The sequence below is a fragment of the Labrus bergylta genome, chromosome 1, assembly GCF_963930695.1.
Source record: "Labrus bergylta chromosome 1, fLabBer1.1, whole genome shotgun sequence".
In the NCBI taxonomy this organism is placed as follows: Eukaryota; Metazoa; Chordata; class Actinopteri; order Labriformes; family Labridae; genus Labrus; species Labrus bergylta.
The window spans coordinates 11657250-11677724 of record NC_089195.1 but is presented as its reverse complement, the minus strand read 5'-3'; the positions used below and the strand labels follow the sequence as shown (position 1 = coordinate 11677724).

Genomic DNA, 20475 nt, shown 5'->3' with positions numbered 1-20475 from the left:
TGTGCGTGTGTGTCTCTGTGTGTGTACATGTCTTGTGGTTGGCGTGTGTGTAGGTGTGTTTGTGCTCACAGAGCTAACAGGAGAGGTTTGTTTGTAGAGTTGATAAAGCTGCACTGATAAGTCTGCGCTAACATTCAGCGCTGCCTGCCAGCTCAGTAACCACAGATGACTCACTCAATATACTGTTTTTTTACACGTGTCGCATTATTACACATTTACAGGTTCATGGCGTGCGGAGCGTGAGACTGAAGTCATCCGTGATGTTTTATTGACTCTGAGAGGGATATTAACTTCTCAGGGTCGACAGATGTTCTTCAAAGCAGAAGTGATGAGACGAGATGACCAAAAATGCATTTAATCATCAAGTTCAAAACCAAACTTTTTTATATTAATACGATACGTTAATATGATACCATCCAACATGTGGCTCAGTTGGTAGAGTCTGCTATCTCTCAACCGGATGTTGGGGGTTCCATCCGCAGCTCCTGCAGATGTGTTAGGGTTACCAGGGTCACCCATCAGTGAGTGAATGTGTATGAATGGATGAGTTAATGATGATGGACTCTTTACACAGCAGCCTCTACCATCAGGGTGTGAATGTGTATGTGTGACCTGCGGTGTAAAAGCGCTTTGAAGACTAGAAAAGAAATATACAAGCATTTACCATTGCGTCCATAAGAGCCGCTCTCAGAGAGTCTAATCTTGTGTTATCGTGCACCATCATGACTTGTTTGCTGCTGAAGGTCGTCGGCCTGCAGACACGTGAAAATGTGACACTCACACTAACATAAAAGAGGACATATTATCCCCCTTCTTCACCTTTTCAAACAGTCCTCTGTGGTCCAAATGAAACATCTGTGCTGTGCTTTGGTCAAAATATAACATGAATCAAGCACCAGAGGTTTGTGACCCTGTTTAAACCAGCTCTCTCAGAATGCTCTGTTTTGGTGTGTGTGTCTCTTTAAATGCAATGAGCCCCCCCCCTGAGTTTTCCCCGTAGACATCACTCAACTGTAGTGAGAATAAAAATGGCGGACATGCTCAAAAGTTTTGTTCCAGGGGGATTTTGTTTTACCAGAATCCCACTGTGACATCAAAAGGAGAGCACATATGAAACAGAACATTTTTCTCTGTGTTGTAAGACTTATGCAGACCACAAACAAAGGACTGGATGGGTTTATTTCACATTTTGTGGGTCAGTAGACACTCAGGTTACCCAAATATATGTTCAAAAACACTGTAGAAGAGGTTTTTTCAGAATATGTCCCCTTTAAAGAAAGTAAAATGATCAGGAGTGTTGAGGTAATCAGATATTTAAAGTTTAGATATTTTATATCCAGTTTTCTAACTAGTTGGATTGGATTAGAATGAAGCATTTATATCTGAGATGAAGTTGTTCCAGCCTGCCGTGTTCACACTGCAGGTTCAGTCAGGTTACACGCTGAGCTGAGGCGCCTCCTGGTGGCTGATTTTACTCACTGCCAAATGAAACAAACAAACAGGTTTTTTTAGATTGTTATTGCGTTTTCCTTCTTTCTTTTATATTCTCACACCTCTTGAATCATGTTTGTAATTCATGCTGTGATGTAGGATCACATCAGTCTGTGATATTTCATCATGAGGGGGGACGTCGAGAGGAGCAGAGCGCTGCTGTCCTCCCCAAACACTCCTCACCATGAATTTTGCAGCTTGACTACGAAGTGATGTTAATTATAAATAGTTTCTGGGAGGGAGATCTCATTAGTCTTTCAAAGGACACAAAGGAGGGCTGCAGACGTTTCTCTGTTTTTAATCAAAATGAATCACGCAAATACAAACAGACTTTAAGAAAGAAGGATGAGATTTGATTGGTTTAGGGAATACCCGTGTGGTGTTCAGCCGGGTGGAGGTCAAACCAACAGCATCCAGAGAGCTGAGAGGCCGCGGTGACATCACAACCAGCTCACGTTCAACAGGAAGCTGCTCATCAATGAGTGTGGAGGACGTTAGAGTCAAACTAAATGTTTTAGAGTGACGCAGTGAAGTAAAGAGAAACAATAATACAGCACAGTGACCAACATGGCTCCTGCTGACGACGAGGCGGGGACAGAGAGAACACATGATTCTGTTCTAAACGTCCCGCCATGAAAATAATCACAATGTAAAGACACAGCACACGACACAAACGACTGAAGAGCGGCAGGCGGTGTTCAACGTCAAACCGCTCACGTCACTCAAAGAGGAATAAATAATTACAGAGGGGGAAAAAAGGCGGGAAAAGAAATCATCAGATGTGTTCATGAGTGATGGTGTTAGTAAACATAGATGTCTATGTTTAAATGAAGTCATAAACATTCAGTGTTTGGCTCCTCCAGAGACCCAGAAACATGTCCATCATCTCTGTAAGGACGAGTGAAGGTGAAGAGGGGTCTTCAGGCGCCTGGGGACGAGTGGTTGGTTTGAGCGCCCCATGTAAGGAGGCTGTAGTCCTTGTAGTGGTCCGGGTCTACAGCTGACCTGTGGCTCCTTTCCTGCATGTCGTCCCTTTCTCTCTCTCTTTTTCTCTCTCTCTCTCTCTCTGATTGTCCTGTCTTTGTAATGAAGGCCCAAAAAAAGCCCAAAAATACAAATCTTGTCCCAGTGAAGATATCTTCATGAACACGTTGTGTTGATGTTTTTTATGGGATATCGTTTGTCATGCACATCAGGACACTTCATCTAAACATAAACCTCAAAGGTCCAATCAGTAAGATGTGTAGTGACTGAAATGATAAAGGTACCTTACTATATGATCAGACATTTAGGAAACATGCTATGTTGAAGTGCTGGCTTCTCTGACAACAATGCAGCAGCCAGTATGTCCTCCTGCTCCCCTGGCTCCTCCCTCTCACTGCCTCTTCTGATCCCGCCTCCTGCTCCCCTCTCTCCTCCCTGTCACTGCCTCCTCCAGCGGTTCTTTGGTGTCTCCTCACACCCGGGTCCCTCACAGGTTCCGGGGAGTGGAGGGGGAGGTGGGGGTGCAGCCTTGGTGGGTGCAGGCGTGTCTGAGGCCTTGCTGACACCGCTGAGCAGAGCCGGGAGTGTGTGTGTGATGGCCCTCTCGATGTTCTCCAGCAGACATCCGGCGCTCCAGCTGCAGTGGTACGACAGCTGCTTGAAGCCTGACACGGGATTCACGCCGAAGAAGTCCTGGTAGGCCTCTTTGTCCGGGAGGTCAAACTTGCTGACGTTGGTTTTGGCCAGGATGGATTTGAAGATGTAATACTTGTCCGGGTCGTTGACGATGTCCTGGAAGACCTCGTAGGGGTCGCTGAACCAGCCCAGCTTGTCGTAGTAGGTCTGCAGGTAGCGGTCCACCAGGAGAGCGTGGATGCGAACACGGATGGCGTGTTGGCGGATGAAGGCGATCTTGTTCTCTATTTGATTCTCAATCACCTAAAGGAGAGGAGAGAGAGGAGTGAGAGGAGGCTGAAGGCTGTTGTTAAAACCACAACATTTTGTTTTTCCTTTATTGTAAGTGACAAGAGGAGAGGAGCAGATGAACGCAGGAGAAAATATTCAGGAAAAATCACAGCGAGCGAGAGGTGGGACTTAAACGTTTTATGAAACACGACCAGTAACACCATGAATATTCTGAAGCTGCTTCATAAGAATGCTCTGGTTTTTACTGTAAATACTTCCAATCACACGGAGCGCTGTAATAAGAGACTCTGTTCAGTCGTCCGTCTTTGGAGCGTCATTTGATCTAAGAACAGTATTCAGTATTCTTTGCGTTCTCAGGACCTCTTTATGCTCAGGACCTCTTTATGCTCTGAGCTGGTGTCCTTAAATGTTTTTAAATCTAAAATGAAAGACATGGAAGCACATTCTATATTTATCTAAATTGTACTGTGTCTCTCTTTGTATATCCGTCTGTAACTTTGTGTTTTTGCTGCTGCCTGTCTTGGCCAGGTCTCCCTTGAAAAATACGTTTTTAATCTCAATGGGACCAACCTGGTTGAATAAAGGTTAAATCAATGAATAAAAAAAATAATGTGACGAGTTTATCAAACTTTCATTTTAGTTAAAGAACAGGAGGAGCGAAGAAAGACTCTGAAAGTGAGGGGTGACTTCACGCCCCCACATGTCACTGAGAATGTGTTCATGCAGCTGGTGTTCAGTGAAACACTCAGTCTGAGTTTGTGTTTGTAGACTGTGAACCTGGTTCAGGTCCTCCAGCAGAGACGTCTCCTCCTTTATGAAGAGTCCTCGGCTGGTGTCTGCAGTGTAATCCTGAGGCCAGAAGGAGCTGACGTAAACCCGCGGAGGCTCTGTGGCGTTGATGAGCGGCGCCATGCTCCAGAACAGGGCTCCGTAGACCCTCATCAGGTCCTGCGTGGTCAGGCTGTCGGCCTTGTTGAGGATCAGGCGAATCTGAGACTCGCGGCCCTTCATCTGCTTGAAGAGCATCTCCAGCTCGCCGCCCACGTCCAGCTTGGTGGGGTCGAAGACGAGGAAGATGAGATCTGCTCGATCGATGAACCACTGGCACACCTCGTTGTAGGGGTAACCTGAGGGGGTGGGGGTGGGGGGGCAGAAACTGGTCACACTCATGTCGTTTATAATATTCATGGTTCAGGAAATGACGCAAAGTGCGTCTTGAAATGGGGAAAAGGAGTTTCAGGTTTGCTGCGCCGGCGGCCTGGAATCTCCTGCAGGATGATCTGTGTCTGGGGGTGCTTGTCTCTTTAAATCATTTAAAAGTAGATTGAAGGTGTGTGAGGAAGATGCTTCAGTTTGTAGATGCTTTAATGACTTTGTGCTCTGTGACTCAAGAAATGTTAAACTGTGTTTGTAATTACTCTGTGTTTTATGTCTGTAACCTTTTGTCGTGCTGCTGCCCATCTTGGCCAGGACACTCTTGCAAATGAGATTCTTAATCTCAATGAGGTTCTCCTGGTTCAATAAACTTAAATAATCAAGAAAAAAATACTAAAATGCAGAAGGTGAAAAAACATTTGGTCACATTCGTCAAACGCTTCAGCATCTTCTTCATTTATAAACAGTTGCTGTAGTGAACAAACAGACAGTGAACTCTGCAGCGTTGGTCACCTCTCTCCTGCTGCTTGCGGTTCTCGATGATGCCGGGTGTGTCGACAAAGGTTACCCTCTCCAGCAGCTTGTGGGGCATCTCGATGCCCACCAGACGCTCCAGGAAACCTTGGCCAAATTTCTCCAGAGGCGAGAATGAGCGTGAGCTGTCTGCTGCCATGACGATGCCCTCAATGGTCTTAAACTTGTCCCCGTGCATTATGACCGTGTACTCTGAGGTGGTGGGCTCAGCACCTGGTGGACACATGAAGAAGTGAGGAGTCTGCAGAATCGTGAACCATCAAAGAACCCCACACCATTAGAGTTCTCATGCCTCATCGTTACTCAGTTTATAAAGTGTAAAGGAGGAGGTTCGGTGGCCCTGAAGGACAAATATTCCTTGAAACAAAAAACCTACGAGACGACTTTTAAATCTTAACGATGTTAAAAAGATGGACATCATGAAAACTTGAGAAGTCTCAAGTGAATTATTCTACACGTCACTACGAGTCACCTGTTCAGTGTGTGTTCAGTGTGTATTCAGTGTGTATTTAGTGTTTGTTTAGCGTGTGTTCAGTGTGTATTCAGTGTATTCAGTGTGTTTTCAGTGTTTGTTTAGTGTGTGTTCAGTGTGTGTTCATTGTTTGTTCATTGTGTATTCAGTGTGTATTCAGTGTATTCAATTTTTGTTCAGTGTGTGTTCAGTGTGTATTCAGTGTGTATTCAGTGTGTGTTCAGTGTGTGTTCAGTGTGTATTCAGTGTGTAATCAGTGTATATTCAGTGTGAACCTGTGTAGAGCTGCTGTGAGGTTCCATGAAGACCCAGCAGGTAGTTGATCATGGAGGATTTGCCTACACTCCAGGGTCCCAGGAACAGAACCATGGGCTTAGAGGTCACCTCACCGTCTGCAGAGATACACACACACACACACACACACACACACACACACACACACACACACACACACACACACACACACACACACACACACACACACACACACACACACACACACACACACACACACACACACACACACACACACACAGACACACACACACACACACACACACACACACAGACAGACACACACACGCAGACACACAGTAAGTAACCAAAGTGCATTTCAAAGTAAAAGTGCTGATCACACTAAACTAATAAATATTCATCACTGAGTTAAATACAGGTATTTCCACTCTTCACCAAAAGGGGCAGCAGAGTAATGTTCCCCAGCCTGCAGTCTTAGGTCTGCAGCTCCTCAGCATCACTAATCCTCCCTGGCTCGAGTGTGATGGAAGTTTCAGTGAGTCCCCTTTTCAGCACACAGAGCCCTAATGGTATGTGTCTTCGTTCGTCGGGGTTCGGCTCTCTCTGGGATTCATTATGACTTTGTTCTTACTTTAATGTTTCTCTGCAGCTCCAGGTTATTGTCAAACCTTTAACTGAAGGAACTAAATGTTTTGGTAAGAATAAAGAGTGTGCCAATCGAGACCTGATCTAATCAGACCTATTTAAACAACCCTAACCCCACCTGTTAGACATGTTCATCTCTGCTGTAAAAATAGGCTTTTAAGAATGGGTGTGTATGTGACTTCCTGTGCTTCTGCAGCCAGCCTCTAGTGGACACTCGAGGAACTGCAGGATTTTTCAAACCTTAATTTTTCATCCCTGGAGGTTGCTGCTTCTTTATCACCAATAGGAGGCAGACTTACCTGTGACTTCGTGCTGCCTGAGCTCGTTGTACTTGAAGGCCTGCTCCATCGGCTTGATGGCGTTGTGGTATGTGCTCAGCAGCGTCTTCATCGCAGCTTCAAACAGAGAAGAGGTGGGATGTTATAATTGGGATGTAATGGCGTTACAGATTACAACACATGCTTCAGCAGCACATGATGAATGACTCTTATAAAGGGACTCAGCTGAGGTGATTCACAGAGACGGGCTCTGCTGCAGCATGCTGGCTGATCTGAAATAAACCAATCTGCTTTGAGAGCACAGAGAGGCTTTCATGCCCAGGACAGAGTTTCACTACTGCACTGATTAATCACCTGCCTCTGGACGTGCACGCTCGCACACATACACACAGATACATACTGAAAGCACACTGTTGGATGCCAGCCCAGGAACTGGACATCATGAAGCAATCTTCAAAATAGTTATGGCATAAAAGCTTCAAACGTTGTGTAAAGCTTCCTTTCATTCACATGCAAACATCTGTTTTTCTTTTCCACTGTCAGAGTCTCTGTAAACAATGGGCTGACTTCTGTGTTTCAGTGCAACACTTCAGCCGTTTCTGCAGAGAAGGTCTGAGAGACGTTTGAAACGCTGGGCAGCACAGAACATGTGAACACATCTGCAGGACCCTAACCCTCCCGTCATCACGTTTCAATGTGTTTGCTTCTTACCTGAGAACTCTGCGGAGGGTTCAGCTGCCGCCAATCGCAGCGTGTTCTCAATGTGGGACCTGTCCCTCGGCTTTGGGCCCGCAGCTGCACCTTCCTTTTGCTCTGATTGGAGGAGCAGATAGTCAGTCATGTGGTATAGTAAACCTTATTCTTCTAGGACTTTATGCAGTTTACAGGGTGACAGTCAATTACAATACAAACACATCATACATATCATACACATCATACACATCATACACAACAAGACATCACACACATCATACACAACATACACATCATACACAACATACATATACACATCATACACATCACACATATACACATCATACACAACATACACAACAACACAACAACACATCATACACATCATACACATCATACACAACAACACATCATACACAACATACACATCATACACATCATACACATCATACACAACATACACATCATACACATCATACACATCATACACAACATACACATCATACACATCATACACATCATACACATCATACACAACAACACAACATACACATCATACACATCATACACATCATACACATCATACACATCATACACAACAACACAACAACACATCATACACAACATACACATCATACACATCATACACATCATACACAACATACACAACAATACAACAACACATCATACACATCATACACATCATACACATCATACACAACAACACAACATACACATCATAAACATCATACACATCATACACAACATACACAACAACACAACAACACAACAACACATCATACACATCATACACAACATTTACATCATACACATCATACACAACAACACATCGTACACATCGTACACATCGTACACATCGTACACATCGTATACAACATACACATCAAACACATCATACACAACATACACATCATACACAACAACACATCGTACACATCGTACACATCGTACACATCGTACACAACATACGCAACATACACAGCATACACATCATACACAACATACACAACATACACAGCATACACAGCATACACATCATACACAACATACACAGCATACACATCATACACAACATACACAACATACACAGCATACACATCATACACATCATACATATACACAGCATACACATCATACACATCATACACATCATACACAACATACACAACATACACAACAAACACATCATACACAACATACACAACATACACATCATACACATCATACACAACATACATATACACAACAAACACATCATACACAACATACACAACAAACACATCATACACAACATACACAGCATACACATCATACACAACATACACAGCATACACAGCATACACATCATACACATCATACACATCATACACAACATACACATCATACACAACATAGACATCATACACATCATACACAACATACACAGCATACACAGCATACACATCATACACATCATACATATACACAGCATACACATCATACACAACATACACAACAACACATCATACACAACATACACATCATACACATCATACACAACATACACAACATACACAGCATACACATCATACACAACATACACAGCATACACAGCATACACAACATACACATCATACACATCATACATATACACAGCATACACATCATACACATCATACACAACATACACATCATACACATCATACATATACACAGCATACACATCATACACATCATACACAACATACACATCATACACATCATACACAACATACACAACATACACAACAACACATCATACACAACATACACAGAATACACAGCATACACATCATACACAACGTACATATACACAGCATACACATCATACACATCATACACAACATACACAGAATACACAGCATACACATCATACACATCATACATATACACAGCATACACATCATACACAACATACACATCATACACATCATACACAACATACACATCATACACAACATACACATCATACACAACATACACATCATACACATCATACACATCATACACAACATACACATCATACACATCATACACATCATACACAACAACACAACAACACAACAACACATCATACACATCATACACAACATTTACATCATACACATCATACACAACAACACATCGTACACATCGTACACATCGTACACAACATACACAACATACACATCAAACACATCATACACAACATACGCATCATACGCAACATACGCAACATACACAGCATACACATCATACACAACATACACAGCATACACAGCATACACATCATACACAACATACACAACATACACAACATACACAGCATACACATCATACACAACATACACAACATACACAACATACACAACATACACATCATACACAACAACACAACATACACAACATACACATCATACACATCATACACAACATACACAACATACACATCATACACAACATACACAACATACACAACATACACAGCATACACATCATACACATCATACATATACACAGCATACACATCATACACATCATACACATCATACACAACATACACAACAAACACATCATACACAACATACACAACATACACATCATACACAACATACACAGCATACACATCATACACAACATACACAGCATACACAGCATACACATCATACACATCATACATATACACAACAAACACATCATACACAACATACACAACATACACATCATACATATACACAGCATACACATCATACACATCATACACATCATACACAACATACACAACATACACAACAAACACAACATACACATCATACACAACATACACAGCATACACATCATACACAACATACACATCATACACAACATACACAGCATACACATCATATACAACATACACAGCATACACAGCATACACATCATACACATCATAAACATCATACATATACACAGCATACACATCATACACATCATACACAACATACACATCATACACATCATACACAACATACACAACATACACAACAACACATCATACACAACATACACATCATACACAACATACACAACATACACAGAATACACAGCATACACATCATACACAACATACACATCATACACAACATACACAGAATACACAGCATACACATCATACACATCATACACATCATACACAACATACACAACATACACAGAATACACAGCATACACATCATACATATACACAGCATACACATCATACACATCATACACAACATACACATCATACACATCATACATATACACAGCATACACATCATACACATCATACACAACATACACATCATACACATCATACATATACACAGCATACACATCATACACATCATACATATACACAGCATACACAGCATACACATCATACACATCATACACATCATACACAACATACACACCCATTCTAAAAAGCTTGTGTATGATGTGTATGATTTGTATGATGTGTATGATGTGTATGATGTGTATGTGACTTCCTGTGCTTCTACAGCCAGCCTCTATTGGAAACTCGAGGATTTTACCCCTTTGCACCTTCTGGGCCACCGTACAAACATGATTAAAACAATGTTGCTCTAATCAAATGAATGCCGTCATATTATCCAGTTAAGCTGTCAATGATAAGGACTAAGACCTCAGCAGACATGCTCACAGAATAAATCCGCTCCCTCAGGTAAATGGCTTCCTGTGTCGTGAGTGAGCACACCATCTGTGTGAGTATACACTCCACTGTTATCGTCACGCTGTTGTCCACCCGTCTCTGTTCCTCTTCTCGGCTATTTTTGTTTGTTTATTTCTGGAGCAAAGGCTGCTGCTAATTCCCCCTTCAGCTATACACAGGGTCAGATTGTGGAGGTTCGGCATGTCCCGGAGAGAGACAGAAAGAGAGAGAGAGGATGAGAGAGAGACAGAAAGAGAGAGAGAGGATGAGAGAGAGACAGAAAGAGAGAGAGAGGACGAGAGAGACACAGAAAGAGAGAGAGAGGATGAGAGAGAGACAGACAGAGAGAGAGAGGACGAGAGAGAGACAGAAAGAGAGAGAGGACGAGAGAGAGCGTGAGAGAGAAAGAAAGAGAGACAGTATGTATTTTGCACAATATATAACAAAGACTTATTGGCTGGATGCTTTCATCTGATTGTACCTTCAGTTTGAGACTGTGCAGGCTCCTCCTCCGTCGCCTCCTCCTCCTCCGTCACCCCCTCCACAGTCACCTCCTCCATAGCAACAGGTTCCTCCTCCACCACAGGGACCTCCTCTGTGGTTTCCACTGGTTCCTCCTCCAAAACCTCAACAGGTTCTGGTGCTATCTCCTCCAAAACAGCCTCTGGTTCTGGTTCAGGTTCTGCGACCGCTTCAATCTCCGGTTCTGTGACCGCTTCAATCTCTGGTTCTGCGACCGCTTCAATCTCTGGTTCTGCAGTCACTTCTGGTTCTGGCTCCTGAATCACCTCCTGCTCTGAAATGACTTCAGGCTCAGGCTCTGCTGTAATCTCGAGTTCTCCTTCAGGCTCTGCAGACACTTCAGGTTCTGGTTCAGGCTCTGAAACCTCTGGCTCTGAAACGTCTTGGGGTTCTGGCTCTACGGTCTCCTCTGATTGAGGTTCAGGCTCTGAAACAACTTCTAACTCTGGTTCTTCAAGGACTTCTGGCTCTGATTCCTCGGGTTCAGAGTCTGTTTGGGGTTCTGGTTCAGGTTCGGATGCTGCAGCCCCTTCCTCAGCAGCCGTATCTTCGTCCTCTGCTGCCTCGTGTATCAACGTTTCCACGGTCTCCTCCTCTGCTGCTTCCTCCTGTGTGTCCTCCTGTGTGTCCTTGACTGCTTCTTCAGCTTCAGGTTCTTCTTCTGCAACTTCTTCCTGAGCTTCATTCACTTCCTCTTCCTCTGCTTCCTCCTCATCTTCCTTAATCTCAGCCACCTTTTCCTTCTCTTCAGACGCTGCTGCCTCCTCAGCTTCTCCCTCCTCCACCTCCTCAGACATCGCCTCCTCTTCCCGGGAAGCTGCCTCCTCCAGGTCCTCTTCTTCTCCATGGCTTGTTACCTCCTCAGTAGAAGCATCCTCCTCTGCAGGAGCTGCTCCCTCCTCTTGCTCCTCCTCATGCTCTGAGGAGGAAGCCGGCTTTTCTTCAGTATCTAAAGTGGATGGGGGTTTGGAGCAGGGCTGGCACATGGCCCTCTCGGGGGCCGGTGTATCATTGGAGGAGCTCTGGGTGGCGGGCTCCTCTGTTGTGTCACATCCACAGGAGAAGAGGTCTCCCTCGGGCTGCTGGAGCTGCAAACGCACCAAAGGCTCCTCATCGTGGATGGAGGACCCTACAAAGAGACAAAAGACAGGGAAACATGTGATTCTGCTTTCGAAAGAAATACCTCAAAATGTTTATTTCCTCCCTTCACTTCTAACCAATCAGACCGCACGGTGGGAACAAGCCGGGCCTCTGCAGACCCCTAACCTTTGTTATGTCAGAGATTGATCAGTTTTCAGTCACTGAGAGGATCAGATGGTCAGTGCCCCCCCTGATATCAGACTCAGGTTTCAGCTCCTTGAATGGGGGGTGTTGAGGCCCGACTATTTGAGGCTGGTGTGCAGTGGACGGTCGTGTGGAGGATCTGATTACTTTAAATGAAAGTAACTTTAACTCTGTTACTTTAAATGAAAGAATGCTGCGTCTGTTGTTGTCACGTTTTAAAGTCATAATGCAGCAATGATGAAAGAAATCATTCTTTTTAAACGTGCATAAAAAACATAAAAAAGATTTGCACATGTCTTTTGGGGTGAGTTGCTTGTGGCTGTACACACGCTGTCCCCTCACAGCGAGGAGGTTCCTGTTTTGAATCCCTGTCTGACAGGAGCCTCTCCGTGTGGAGGTTCCTGGTTTGAATCCCCGTCTGTCAGGAGTCTCTCTGTGTGGAGGTTCCTGGTTTGAATCCCCGTCTGTCAGGAGTCTCTCTGTGTGGAGGTTCCTGGTTTGAATCCCCGTCTGTCAGGAGTCTCTCTGTGTGGAGGTTCCTGGTTTGAATCCCCGTCTGTCAGGAGCCTCTCTGTGTGGAGTCGGCATGTTCTCCCCGTGCATGTGTGGGTTCTCTCCGGGTACTCCTGCTTCCTCCCACAGTCCAAACACATGCTCGTTAGGTTAACTGATGACTCGAAATTGTCCGTAGGTGTGAATGTGAGTTTGGCTGGTTGTCTGTCTCTATATGTCAGCTCTGTGATCGGCTCCACCCCCTCGCGCCCCTGAACAGGAGAAGCGGGGGGGGGGGGGGGGGGGGGGGCTAGTTAATGGATGAAATGAGCTGCTTGTGTTAGCGTTAACAGACAGTTAGGTCTAATGCATTCATTATTTGAAATGAAATGTTGTTTCTTTCTGTCTCTCAGAAAAAAAGCCAAGCAGCCAGTCAGCCAAAGGAGAGGGCTCCTTCTTTATAACACCACATGCTGAAGTGTACATCTGATCATATAGTAAGGTCACGTTATCATTTCACTCACTACACATCTCACTGATTGGACCTTGAAGTGTGGCTGTAGAAAGTCTTGATGCTGAGTCGATCAGCTGCTTCTGAGTAAAGAAACATTTAGAAGTAAAGCTGGATGAAGGGCTTCACTCTCATCCTCTCCGTCTTGATCCCCGGCTCTCCTTAATGATGCTTTCAGGACTACATGTCCTCTAGTTTTCCTGAGACCAGCCTCCATGACGGCCTCTTTGCCCTATTTTAAGGCCCTGAATCACACGTTAAACTATGTTGTGCTCATGATGTCGCTCGTCAGCCCTCGTTTCAAGAAGCTTTATGAGCTTATCACCTCCTGAGGGGATTGTCAGCATTGATGATCAGAGAACATCACCTTTCTATCCATATAGCCTCCACACCGTGTGCAAACTGTGAGTACAAAGAATGTGCTCTTCTTCAAGTCTGAGGCAGAGCATGCATGTTACATAGTGCTGAAAACAGGCCAGCTCTGTGGACATGAGAGACACCGTTCTCCCTGTTGGAAGTTAATATTCTATTAGATCGACTTTGAGATGACTGATTGAAGGAGGAAACGTTACAAACTGCTGCTTTAAGAGGCAACAAAATAAGTTGTCGAGATTCTCACAAACTTGAGCTTCTCTTCCTGAGCGTGAGTCAGAGGGTGGCTGATCTGCTTGACAGTTTTAGTAGTTAGTGGCACTGTGAGGATCTTAGAGATCAGAGTCCTCCCTCCCTGTCGCTTGCAGACATCCAGGCTCAGAGACATGGCGGCATCATGAGGATAGCGATCTTCTGATTGAGCCGTTATCAAGGTTTGGATGCTGTCCAAAGACAAAGTGCTCCAACATGGTCTGCAGTGTAACATGAACATGAGCAGCAGCCAACATGGGCAGGGTGAAGATGTGTGCCACAGTTCAGAGGCGTGATGAGGGCGGTCCCTTTGGAACGTGTTCTGTTTGTTTACGTTAGATCCAAAGCTCCTGGGACGAGTTTTACTGAAGACCATATGGATGTCTCTTTATCACAGAGGCAAAAAAGACCATCAGCAGAAAGACAGATTATTTCTATGTAGTTATTTTAAATGCTTGAGACTGCTGCTGCAGGGTCGGGGTCAAACGAGAGAGTTAGCTGCACACCTGAAGACTGCAGGATAATCTATAATCTCATCATGCTCATACTACAAGATATGACAACACATCACAGACTGCAGGATGTTAAGATTGAGGAGACCAAGGGGGACAGGAAGAGAAAGGGGGGGCAGGGGAGACAGAAGACAGCATTGGGGACACAGGGGGGATAGAGGGAGACATAGGAGAGACAGAGGGGGGACAGGTGCCTGGTTGCTGAACTGTACCGCTTTGAGACAGAAATAGTCAAACAATGAGTCAGAGGGTGAAAAGGAGTTATGATTCCCCTCCCCCTCTGACTGTCAGGAGGTCGGCCTGCAGCTCAGCTGCACTGTCGCTCACATTCCCTGAACCAGCATGCAGCTGTTTGTGTGACTCAGAGCGTCTTTAACATGGAGATCTATAAATGAATCCGCACCAGTCCTGATGACATGTGTCAGGCTTACTGTGTAACTTCAACATGTTGGCCTTTATCACTTCCTCTGAGGCAAGTTTACTAAAAAGCCTGCAGCTATCTCACCCTGCAGCTCTCTCGCCCTGCAGCTCTCTCGCCCTGCAGCTCTCTCACCTTGCAGCTCTCTCACCCTGCAGCTCTGAAGCTCTCTCACCCTGAAGCCCTCTCACCCTTCAGCCCTCTCACCCTGCAGCTCTCTCACCCTGCAGCTCTCTCACCCTGAAGCTCTCTCACCCTTCAGCCCTCTCACCCTTCAGCCCTCTCACCCTGCAGCTCCTTCACCCTGAAGCTCTCTCACCCTGCAGCTCTCTCACCCTGAAGCCCTCTCACCCTTCAGCCCTCTCACCCTGCAGCTCTCTCACCCTGCAGCTCCTTCACCCTGAAGCTCTCTCACCCTGCAGCTCCTTCACCCTGAAGCTCTCTCACCCTGAAGCTCTCTCACCCTGAAGCTCTATCACCCTGAAGCTCTATCACCCTGCCGCTCTTTCACCCTGAAGCTCTCTCACCCTGAAGCTCTCTCACCCTGAAGCTCTCTCACCCTGAAGCTCTCTCACCCTGCAGCTCTCTCACCCTGAAGCTCTATCACCCTGAAGCTCTATCACCCTGAAGCCCTCTCACCCTTCAGCCCTCTCACCCTGCAGCTCTCTCACCCTGCAGCTCCTTCACCCTGAAGCTCTCTCACCCTGCAGCTCCTTCACCCTGAAGCTCTCTCACCCTGAAGCTCTCTCACCCTGAAGCTCTATCACCCTGAAGCTCTATCACCCTGCCGCTCTTTCACCCTGAAGCTCTCTCACCCTGAAGCTCTCTCACCCTGCAGCTCTCTCACCCTGAAGCTCTCTCACCCTGAAGCTCTCTCACCCTGCAGCTCTCTCACCCTGCCGCTCTCTCACCCTGAAGCTCTCTCACCCTGCAGCTCTCTCACCCTGCCGCTCTCTCACCCTGCCGCTCTCTCACCCTGCCGCTCTCACCCTGCCGCTCTCTCACCCTGAAGCTCTCTCACCCTGCCGCTCTCTCACCCTGCCGCTCTCACCCTGCCGCTCTCTCACCCTGCCGCTCTCTCACCCTGCCGCTCTCTCACCCTGCCGCTCTCTCACCCTGAAGCTCTCTCATCCTAAAGCTCTCTCAGCCCTGTTGAACTGTTCTAGGAATGAATGAAGCTTCATAAATGATCTGTCTCGTCTTGACAGGGAGCTGTCCAGAGCTGTGCCATCAGTAATGCATAAGTTAAAGTGCATGAGTGTAGACTTATTATTAGCAGAAACTATTCAATATAACGGCGAGTAGACAGACAAATGAAGTGAACTTGAGTGCAGGGACAATTTGTAAATATAACATGTGCAGAACAGATTACAGTAAGGAGAGACAGACATTATCATGATGACAGTTCTCTGCTCGTATGAGGTGAGCTGTTGTACAGCGTTATGGCCTTCGTTAAGAATGATTTCCTGTATCTGTCCTTGTGACAGTGGAGTTGGATCAGTCTGTTGGAGAAGCTGCTCCGCTGTTTGTCCAGTAGGGTGTGCAGAGGGTGCTCAGGATTATCCATAATGGATAACAGTTTGTTAAGAGTCCTCCTCTCTGTCACCACTACAAAAGACTCCAGCTTGCAGCCTGTCACAGAGCAGGCCTTCTTAATGAGTTTGTCCAGTCTCTTAGTCTCACCAGCTCCAATGCTGCTCCCCCAGCAGACCACAGCAGAGAACAGTGCACTGGCCACAACAGACTGATTAGAAGATCTCCAACATCTTGCTGCACACGTTGAAGGATCTCAGCTTCCTCAGAAAGTAGAGTCGGCTCATCCCCTTCTTGTCAGCCTGAGTGTTGGCCTTCCAGTTCAGTTTGTTGTCTATGTTGACACCCAGGAACTTGTACTCCTCCACCACAGACACATCCTCTCCCAGGATGCACAGCGGTGGTGGCTCTGTCCTCTTCCTTCTAAAGTCAATCACCATCTCACTGGTCTTATCCAAGTTCAGAATCAGGTGATTTTTTCCTGTCCACTCCACAAAGTTATCCAGCAGCTCTCTGTACTCCTCCTCTTGCCCATCACTTACACCCAACCACCACATAGTCATCAAAAACTTCTGCAAGTGGCATGACCTGGAGTTGTACTTAAAGTCAGAAGTGTACAAGGTGAAAAGGAAAGGAGACAGCACAGTCCCCTGTGGAGCTCCTGTACTGCTCTACACCATTCCAGATTGAACACTGGCAAGTCGGACAAACTGTGGTCTTTCTGTCAGGTAGTCAGTAATCCAGGAGATGATGGATGAGTCCACACCCATCAACTGCAGCTTCTCTTCCAGCAGTTGTGGCTGGATGGTGTTGAATGCACTGGAGAAATCAAAAAAGGAAGGAGCAACAGTGGATGTGCAGCAGGGAAACGATTTGCAGACCTGGCAGCTAAAGACTCAGTGTCTTCATTAATGAAGGTCATCATAATGTGACGGCCCTGTGGCCTTTCAGGTTGTGCCTTCTCTCTTCTGGTGTTGCAGGAGCCCGATGCTCACACCTCAGTCAGCGCCTTGTTTGGTTACTTTGTCCATCCAGCACATTAGCACACTACATTTTTCACACACCCGCTCACTCACACTACACCCAGACTTCATCTCTTTTGCAGTTTAATTCATATTTTTTTAAATAAACCAGTTTAGGTGATATTTCGGTGTCTCTCCCTTTATCTGCCTTTGAGCCGGTCATGACGATAATCTTCTAATGTAATCAAAGCAGCCTGCTGCGTCATGAGGTGAAGATCTGTCACCACTTCTTTTAATATCATGTGATTATCTGTAACTTTAAACAGTCCAGCTGTGTGGATCCTGATCTCTACTCATCTTCAGCTGTGCTCTCTAATGCTGCTTTTAGCCGGGACATCCCGTCCACATGAACCCTGCTGACTGGAACCACAGATTAGCAGCTCTTCAGACGCAGCAGAGCAGAGACTCGGCCTGTCGACATACGCTGCATGTGTTCTACATGTTTCTTCTATATTCCAGAGTTTCCGCTGCGGTTGTGTGAGCACAGTCTTAACAGAGATGTGTATCACAGACTTAAAGAGCAGAGTATCTGGTGACTCTGTGTGACTGACGCCTGACACCTGACTCCAGCAACATGTGCAGGCCAAAATGTACGCAACAGTGCAAGGACAGACAAGGGTACTCTGACCAAACATGACCAATCAGCTCGCAGCCTTTCACACGAGCAGAGCGACACCTGGGATGTGTTCACCTCTTCACTCGTCTAGTGTCAGAGCTTTATGCTTTCAAGATGAACGTGTTGAACGCTTCCTTCCTCATAGGAGTGCTGACCTGCACGCCACCGCTTTAAATAAAAACCCAGAGGAGGAAAGTGATCATCAGTGTCTTTATCTGCAGTGTGTGTGTGTGTGTGTGTGTGTGTGAAGTCGGAGAGCGAAGATGAAACCCAGAGGACAGTTTCTCTCAGCTGGTGTCGAACCTTCAAACACTCACACAGCAACATACGACACACGCTCCTTCTCCAATAAACCGAGGTCATGACCTGCAGGTCGTAGGGATGTCTGTTAAAAAGCCTCAGAACGTTACAGGACGGAAGCATCAGAGTGACCACTTAAGAAAATAGCTTCACTCTAAAAACAGCTGATTCATATTCCACTCTCTCATTCTTGTAATGACTCTGCAGAAAGATGGCAGCTCATGTTTCCAACATGAATTATCTTTAAAGGTCGTTAAAACTGACGATTCTGTCAGAATCAAAGACTTCTTCAGATCTGAAGTCTTTGACCGAAGAGAGAGAGAGAGAAGTGTCTGAGTGTTTGGAATGATTGGCAGCGTTTCAGTACGACTTTGTCTCTTTTAGAAAGTGTGCAGGAGAGCTAACTGATCACTGGACGCCCAGGACGAAACATTTCTGTTGAATCCAAACAGGTGAAAGAAAAGTTTCCAAGATTCAAATTTATCTTCAAACTCTCTCACCTAAAAAAACACTTTCCATGCAGCTGCTACAAAAGTTCAGAGCTCTAATAAGTAAAAGTCACTTTACAACAAAACATTTCTATTTCTCACACACACACACACAGTCTCCTAAAATGCCTCCAAACAGAATAAATCACCCCCAGAGTGTGGTGCCCTCCTCCCTACCTGCAGCAGTCAGAGCCAGCAGAGCCAGCACGCAGCACACACACAGCACAGACTTCATTTTGGCTGCCAGGGGCCTTTCCCTTGCTCTCCCCACTATATATACCACTCCGGCTGAAGGTCAAAGGGCACGCCAGAGGAGGGGGGAACTCAGCAACTGCACCCATGTCAGCCATTTTGTGTCCGAACAGCTGCCTGGACCAATAAGGAATGCAGAGAGGAGCAAAGAGCAGAAGAGAAAAGCAGAGAGGAGAAGAAAGGAGGAGAGAGGAGCAGCACGTTTGTGTCATTGCAGCGTGTTTCTGCCGTTACATTTGTTACCGGGAGTTTGCATTTGCTTTTGAATGTGTAGCGCATGATACCTATAGTCTCTAAATGTACTATATGAGGTAGAGCCTGCAGGTATCAGGCCTGTTCGTGGTACCTACGGTCTTTAAATGTACTATGGGAGGCAGAGCCTTCAGTTATCAGGCCTGCTCATGGTACCTACAGTCTCTAAATGTACTATGGAAGGTAGAGTCTTCAGTTATCAGGCCCTTCTCCTGTGGAACCATCTACCTGCCGGGGTCCAGGAGGCAGACACACTGTATTTTTAAGAATACATTTAAAACATTCCTTTTTGATAAAGTTTATAGTTAGGACTGGCACAGGTGTAGACCAGCTCCTGGTTATGCTGCTATTACTGCATGTCGCTATCTGTAAATCTTAGTGACTAACTCTTTTCTTGGGAGCTCCTGAGCTCTCAGATCTTGTAGGTTCCTCGGATCATTGGTGAGGAAGTCCTGCTGATATGGACCCGCTCCAACCTCCACCTCAGCGGAGAGGAAGTGTGGACA

At 45.6% G+C, this 20475-nt stretch overlaps 1 protein-coding gene across 1 annotated transcript; it reads right to left on the bottom strand.

The window, feature by feature from the left end:
* Positions 1-1773: 1773 nt before the first annotated feature.
* LOC109989551 (sarcalumenin) lies at positions 1774-19753 on the bottom strand. The gene is made up of 8 exons (XM_020641341.3): positions 19643-19753; positions 11625-12794; positions 7453-7554; positions 6763-6858; positions 5839-5955; positions 5071-5304; positions 4180-4529; positions 1774-3414 (listed from the first exon to the last, which is right to left on the bottom strand). Exons 1-8 carry the CDS (start codon positions 19698-19700, stop codon positions 2914-2916), a joined length of 2628 nt encoding a protein of 875 aa, XP_020496997.2. The 5' UTR covers positions 19701-19753; the 3' UTR covers positions 1774-2913.
* Positions 19754-20475: the final 722 nt, after the last annotated feature.